Raw genomic sequence first — 7,957 nt, forward strand, 5'->3', positions numbered from 1 at the left:
TAGAGACCCACAGATTAAGTGGGTGAAATCTGTTCTTAAGACTTCTATTTCTCATGTACTCCAGTGTGTGTTTTAATATGGAAAACTGGCACAAAGCACACCATTGCTCAAAGGAAGCCACAAGTCCACAAGTCATGAAGTACCTCCAAGCATATGGAAATAGGAGCTTTTTCTTGAGATGAGAATAGATGAGCATAAAACAGAGATTGTGTTTAAGATTAATCTTGTCCCAATACCACATGTGGGGTGATGTGGTGATTCAGGGGTTGGGCATGACCCACATGTGGAGTCCTCAAAGCGGACGTCGGGGGTTCGAGTCCTGGCCTGATAATCTTTCCTACATGTCATCTTCTATCCCTCTCTCCAGTCAATTCACTATCAAACAAAGGTCACAACAGCCAGTACAAAAAAAATAATAATCCAGCAACCTTAGTCTTCCTTTTTTAACAAAACAGTTGCATAACGTGGTGCTACAAAAATGTTGACCAACAAGAAACATACATCCAAGAAACATACAGTAAGAGCTGGTGGATTACAAACAGTTAAAGAGAAAAGAAAAAGGAGTTTCCAGTGCTGCTGGATGACTCAGGTGTCGATTAGTAAAGTGTGACTCATGATGTAATGCTGTTAGGTGGACAAAACAAACACAAGTGGTTGAACCAGAAGACTCACTGAGCTGTATCACAATGTCACAGCACTGTTTTCTATTTTGTTTCATTTTCTTGAGTGTTTTCATTACATTCATTCTGCTGAACACTGCTTTAAATGTAGTTACCAGTGGATAGGAAGTTCCCATTTGTTGTTGTGGCATTTCAGACTTTTCCTACTGTCTTTTGTAGATCATCTGTTCATGATGTAAACCGCAGAAGCCAGTCATTGAACAAAACAGTTAGGCAAAAAAGTTTACATTTTTTTCACTGGAATTAAAGATTAAGACTTGCATAGATAATTATATTGCATATTGAATTATATTCTAGAATACATAAGCAGTTTTTGAATGAATGTCAGAAAAAAAAATCAATGGCTCAAAGTCATATCTGTCATATCTGTCATGTCTTTGAGGTCAGCTTTAAATAATCCTAAAACTTGGCAAGGAGCAGATAGCTTTTATTTTGTTCTGATACTTGACCTTAGAACAGGATGTACTTTCTTTTTCCCCATGAATGTGTTAACCAATTATGCCTGAGCCCATTGAAGTACAAAATAGTCTCCTACCTCCCACTGCACTTCACTAAAAACTGTTATGAAACAAATTAAACATGATTTTATTTTTTGAAAAATCACAGCATAACAAAAATGATTAATAAAAAATGCATGTTTGTGTAATCTGATTTCAATAGAACAATGAAATCTCAGTATCTTTGTGTTGAGTACCATATGTTGAGCAACTAGAGTTAAGTCTACATTAATGGTAACCAAAGCATTTTACAAAAGGGTAGAAACACTATGTTAAAATGCAATGAAGAGGCTGAATGGAGATATTTATGTCTGGTCAAAATTCTTCTTTCTTAATTCAGGACCTTCAGTTTTACTGAACTTAGTTTTGCAAAGCAGCTGACTTGTTGCTGTGTTTTAAAAACAGTTTTTTTTCTAAATTGTTTTTACTGCATCATTCCAGAGTTACAGAGTAAAGACAGTTGAGGCAGCTTCCCATCAGAAAACTGCAGTGTATGAATAAAGACACAAGGAAAGATATACAAATTCAACCAATCTTTGGCAAAGTGATTGCCAGGGATGAAACCCAAAGCAAGACTCACAATCAATAGAAAAAAAAACACATAAATGTGATACTTAACTGAAACCAAACTTATTGAGGTAAATGTTCACACAGGTTCAGTGACCTTTTTATCAGCAGAGTTTTCCTTTGACCCTCTCAGCAGTATCCGACGGCTGTATGTGCAACTATGAAACCTATTTTCAGTCTGGTTCTGGAAATGTAATGGTTTCTTCTGCAGCCATCGGAGGTTTAATGGGACGGAACAAGTGCAGAGAGACTTCCACACCATACACACAAAGTGGTACAAGACATAGCCCGGATTATTTATCTATAACTAAGAAGTGAAAAATTCCTAGCAATCTGCATCAGGAGATCTGTGAGACTGACTGCTTCCTCCTCCAACTCTTCCACATCTTCATCAGTTTTTTGGAGCTATAGGAGACGGTCTTCCGTAAACCTGACAGGACCAGGACACAAAATCCTCATCAAGACAGTTTCACATAGTAAGAAAAATTCCTAAAAACACACTACCTAAAAAAACAGTAGAATAGAAAAGAATTTAAAGGATCTAAATTTAAGGATCGGTATCAGGAAAGATAACAGATTTAGCAGAAAATCTTTGAGGTTTTTTTTCTTAGATAACATTTCAAAACCAAAGTTGTAGCTTTTGAGCTGGACAAAGTGTAAAAAAAGTGCTTTATCAAAAGTGTAGTGTTATTACTTTAGCTTATTTGGAAGACTACAGAGACACTGTAGGAGTTCTTACCAGCTGTAGCAATGCCTTTGATACTCTGTGTTATGCTGGAGGACTTAACAATCGATGAGATACCTGTGGAAGAGCAACAACAGAACACCTCAGTCAGCAGCATGATTGCATGACTGCTTTTAAAGGAGAGACAAAACAGCATTTGCTTCATCTGTTGGTCTCTTGAAGTAAAGTCACCTGTATTATCACTATAAGGGTAGACAACTCTACTGATTTCATCTACTTTGTTTAAGTGTCTTTTTAGTATAAATCCTTGTACTAGAGCCTATCTTAGACCAGGTTTTAGTTTGGTTTTTTTATCACATTTTCCACATACCTTGATGCACCACAGCTCCACAGTCGGGGTCCTGAGCCACCTGCAGCAGGATCTCCTCCACGTCACGGTTTTTCCCTGGAAGGTCAACCAGCTTTGTGATCCTCTGCTGAAGAGTTCTGGGCAGGGCCATCAGCTGGATGAATTGGCCTTCAGGACTTTTGTCAACCTGCAGAACACAAATTAGAATAATTCAGAGATGCAGACATCTTGACTGACAATAGGAATTATTTGAGCTGAAAAACTGGTTTTTGGCTAGGAGGCGCAGCAGTTCCAATTACCTATTTTCAAGTCTTGCATATATCGGAGTATTGTTGTTTTAAATTTTGGGGGATTTTCTGTTATTTTAAAAAGCGCTTCAGTAATAATTGAAGTTGCTTCAATTAATCGAGTACTCCATCCAATCAATTGATGAATTATTTGCAATACGTATAATCAGATGTAGACAAGCCCTGTCAAAGAGCCCACCTGTTTTTCCTGCTAGAGCTAACAGCCACTTTGATCTCATCTCCAGCCATCTGTGGGATGATTGTGACAGGCTTTAGCAGTTTGGGTTTTTTTTTTTACTTATTTTCTTCATTTCTGGTGAGAAGGTGCTGAAATCTGACAGGTACATGAAGCAGGACAGAGGAACAGTGAAAATTTCTTTGTCAGGTTGAGTGCAACACCAGTTTCTTGATGATAAAAAATGTTTCTTTCTCAAAAAAGGCACAGATACAATGGTACAGAACAGTATGTCTGTATTTTGATCTAACAGCAAAATCCAATTTTAAAATGGGAAATGAGCATTTTCCCCATTTTTTATGAAAAACGTAATGTTTTTATGTAGTCCTAAAACTACACCATTTTTTTGCCTAGTAATTGCACATATGATAGCCTATGTTATTTCTGCGTGACAGAAATAACAAATACAGTGACCACTGAGCAGTACACATTCCCAAGGTATTATTCAATGTGTCGAATCAAATATGTTGCTTTTTGCAACAACACTCAATTTAATTACGTTGAGATATAAAAAGTAGTTTTATATCTCTATAAAAGACATAAAAAGTAGCTTGAGCTTTTGTTAAACATGTCCCTCTTGACTTTTGAAAAGAATAAAAGATCATGTGAAGTAGAAGCACCACCTATTCTAACATACTCTCATACAGAACTAGGAGTTTTTTTCAGTGACTCTCTGAGCTTACACTGTTAATCCTGAAAATTGCATCTGACTGTTCCAGTTATACACAGGTTGTGGAGGAAAAACGTGTTTGTCTGTACTTCTTGGTGAACATACTGTACAACCTAGTTCTGCACATTCTGGTTGTTCTTTGAACATTTTCTTAGCTGAATAGTTTGCTAAGAAGTAAAACATTAAAACTATTGGTTTTAAATCCTTCTCTGGCTTTTAAAGATTTCAGTAATGTTGTGACTATTGTTTATTTATTTAAATTAGTAAGATGCAGCAGATAAAGGTGTTTGCCCATAAGGAGGCTTTGTCTGAAACATTTTACAGAAAACATTCACCAAAGATGTTTTTTCACTCTTTCTATAGCTGCAATTCATTAATAGACCTCACAGCAGGGGATTCTCTGAAAGAGATGAAATACCAAAACTCAGGTTTTAATAGTAGCTTAAAACGCTAATGTCAACGCCACTAGTCAACTATCCACATTATGTACACTGGTGCATAAAAAAAGAACATTATTAGATAGTAACTTTAATCAGCTCACTGCATCTAACTGCTATTGAAAGACTGACGGACTTAATTCAATCCAAAAGTATATTGATCCCAAAGTAATGATGGGCTCCAACATGTTGGAACCTGCTTAGTTTTCTGATTATTGCTATGTGGTTCTTCCAAAATCTCTAGAGCATAAGTTTTAATCTCCATTTGCTAATTTTTAGCTAAACCTTGTCCATAACCCAAAGACAATGGTTAATAGTAATAACCGATGCGTACTGCTGGGGACTGAATATACTTTGTTCAAACGTATTACAATGTTCACTGAAAAGATCTAACATGCATACAGTGCCAGATTCTTAAATGCTCCTCCTATTCCCTTATGAGACAGTTTAATCCAGGGTGGTGTGGTGCCTGGAGGTGGAGACAGTTTCTTTTGTGTAACAAGGAGTGGCAGCAGGTGGAGAGCAAACTAGGAAAATTGCAAGAATATCTGCTTAGGGTTGCACAATACTGTATTTAGACAAATAATGAACTTTTAAAAAGTACAAAAAAAATCTCGATAAAATGCATTTCTTGTGGCTGTGATAAATTTGTGATAAAGTTTTCAGCTTGCCGTGCCTCAAGTCTTCCTTGTGGAGGTTTGTAGACCACCTGAGGGCAGTCCCGGAGGATGTTGCTGTAAAGAATCCTAAAATGATGAATGTTGTCCTTGACGATATTGGACACTTTGGATTTGTCCTCTCCGATCTTCATCCGAAAATCTCCTTCAAAGTCACAAATATATTATCTTTCAAAACAAGTCTATAAAAAGTAAAGAAAATGTCAACAATATCCTGGTTATTTTACATGCCTCTATGCCGCACATTCAATACAACAGTATATAAATCAGTATAAAAATCTTAGAAGCATTTACTTTCAAAAGTCAACTTAATCAACATATAACTAACTTTTTCAAAGACCTGAATAGCTCTGTTGCTGAACAGTAATTAGTTTTAACACTCTGTAATTATTAAAACTGCTCTGGAAAAACAAATCTTATAAATTCTGAAGTCAACAGTATTGTTGAGTTTTAAGTAGCTATCCAAGATTCATACCAGCATAAGAAAGTCCAGCGATCTGCAGAAAAAGTTCTTCCTCTGTGAAGCTTTCTGGCAGCATAAGGAAAGAGGCCATAACCGCGCTCTTCAGGTTGGATACCAGAGCAGCACGGAGCTTCCCGTTCTCGTTCTGTACCAACATTTTCACCTACAAGGACAATACACAGCGAGCATGTGAGAACAGGATTCATGCAAACACTATTTAGCCAAAGTAGAAGCCTTGTTCATGAAGTAGGTTTTATTTTGGTCAACAATCTGTTTGCTTTATATACAAAAAAAAATCTGATATCATCCAAACTGACCGGCTTGTGAAGACGTCCAGCAACATACATGGTCTTCCAGTGCATGAGGTCGTCAATCAATGAGTCCGTACTAATCACTCCATATTTAATTATCTAAAATACAGAGAAGCATTTAGTAAACAGATAAAATAAGCCATGTTTTTAAAATAAACATCAGTCTTGTAATGATCTTGTGAGTTACCCTTCCATCAATAGGCACGAGTGTGTTGTAGTAAACAGAAGCTCCATAGTCATTTTGTATGGAGCTGATTTTGGTGGGCCCCAGTATTTTCAGGATGGAGTAGTGTCTGCGATTCTGAAGCAAATTCATAGTGTGCCATGTCACTGGGTCGTCCACCGCAAACACAAAGTCCAACATGTTTTTCTGTACACATCAGAGGATAACACAATAGCATAAAAACCCAAACATCCTTTATTGTGACGAATCTGAGAAAAAACTACAATCATTTTTGAGTAAAGTTGTGATAATACCTCTATAGAGCAACATTAACTCCATCCAATTAAATTTGAATTTAATCGCCAAGTTAATTTGTGTCATTCATTCAATTCAAAAAATGAAAATTGTGTGATACTTGTATGGTTTTAATTTTGATCAAATATGGCCTACAGCTGACAAAACCCACAATATAGCTTCTCTGGTAATTTGAAGGTTGCATTACATAACAAGAAGGATTTTATTATATAAATGTTACAGCCTACAAAATTATAGGAAAGGTTACTGACTTGACAGCTTTCCAGTAGACAGGCTGTGGCAATTTCAAAAAGAATTGCAGGTTATTGGAAAGTTAACTGGAAGGGAAACATTCAGTACAAAAATTAACTCGAGCAGCAGGGGTTACAACAGCCTTGAGAGAAAGACTTCAGCAGCGATTCATAAGACATGGACTGCTGCTGAAGTCCCTACTTCAAGAGCCATCTCACATGGATGTATCCTGAAAATTGGCTTCAGAACTGTTATATTCTTTGTCCTAAATTGTTCTTGAAAAATTACCAATGTATGTCAAGCGTCTTACAGAGCAAAATGACAACTGTTGGTCAGTTGGACAGTTGACAGTGTGACAAATATTCTTCTTTTCTAGGAAATTGGATTTTAGTTTTCATTAGCTTTAAGCAAAGTTCATCAAAATGAACAGAAAAATAATGTGTATTTTTCTGTGTCTAATAAATCTATTCCATGTGCAAAACTCGACTTCTTAGCTGAATTACTAAAATAAATCAATGTTTAGATGAAATTCCAATTTATTTGTCATATATTAAAACTTGTAGACCTTTACAGGGACGAATAGACATTATGTTGAGTTGATAAGAAGATGCTCATCAACACTGCTTCCTTGATGTTCTGATTAGAACAGATTTACAGAATTTAACCAAGAATTTGACCAGTATAGTGCAGAAACTCTTACCTCCATTTGACCTTGGCTGGCCCCATGCTGTTTAAAAACACCAGATCCGTATGCAAAAGCTAAGCTAATGTCTTGAGGAAACTGTGACAGGATCCTCCTGTAAATGACGCCGGTGTTTTGCAAAGCTGGAAGAGACATTTTTTGGGGGGACAATCCACAACAAGCGTGCAGACTGGTTTATACGCGAAGTAACCCCACAAATAAAGTTAAAAACAAAATTCCGACAGAGTAAAATAAGAGATACATCTCACACGGAAGAACTTTAACATACAGTATTTAAAAGGCGTTGCATTATGTCTTAAATTAACGGGTTATCTCACTTAACTCCATCTATTAGGTTTGCTTGGACGGATAAGATATGTGATTCTCTGTCGACTAAAATGTGCGTCACAGATTCAGCCGGCGCATGATGGGTGATGGGAAATGTAGTTATTTGTGGAAAGTCAAGACTAAAAACGGATAAACATAGTGCAAATACTTCGCTCGTTCATAAAATTATTTTTCCTTGAAGGTTTGAATAATTTTACAAAGAAAGGTAATTAACAACGTGACAAAAAACAAAAATAAACCTCGAACGGTTATTTTTCTGGCCAGCAGAGGGTGGTGTTTTATTAAGTGAAGGAGTCTGAGGAATCAATGTGGATTTACCACGTTTAATTTGTAGAAACATTTCAAGTGCAATCTAATTTG

The 7,957-nt window shown here is 36.5% G+C and overlaps 1 protein-coding gene across 1 annotated transcript; it reads right to left on the minus strand.

Annotated features, from left to right (window-relative positions):
• Window positions 1-495: 495 nt before the first annotated feature.
• On the minus strand, window positions 496-7,628 carry tamm41 (TAM41 mitochondrial translocator assembly and maintenance homolog). Its single transcript, XM_005796959.3, has 8 exons — window positions 7,268-7,628; window positions 6,046-6,228; window positions 5,865-5,957; window positions 5,560-5,710; window positions 5,084-5,229; window positions 2,800-2,965; window positions 2,484-2,546; window positions 496-2,174 (listed from the first exon to the last, which is right to left on the minus strand). The coding sequence occupies exons 1-8, from the start codon at window positions 7,403-7,405 to the stop codon at window positions 2,083-2,085; spliced, it is 1,032 nt and encodes a 343-aa protein (XP_005797016.1). The 5' UTR covers window positions 7,406-7,628; the 3' UTR covers window positions 496-2,082.
• Between the last annotated feature and the right edge of the window lie 329 nt (window positions 7,629-7,957).

This window comes from Xiphophorus maculatus, chromosome 20 (genome assembly GCF_002775205.1).
Source record: "Xiphophorus maculatus strain JP 163 A chromosome 20, X_maculatus-5.0-male, whole genome shotgun sequence".
NCBI classification, from domain to species: domain Eukaryota; kingdom Metazoa; phylum Chordata; class Actinopteri; order Cyprinodontiformes; family Poeciliidae; genus Xiphophorus; species Xiphophorus maculatus.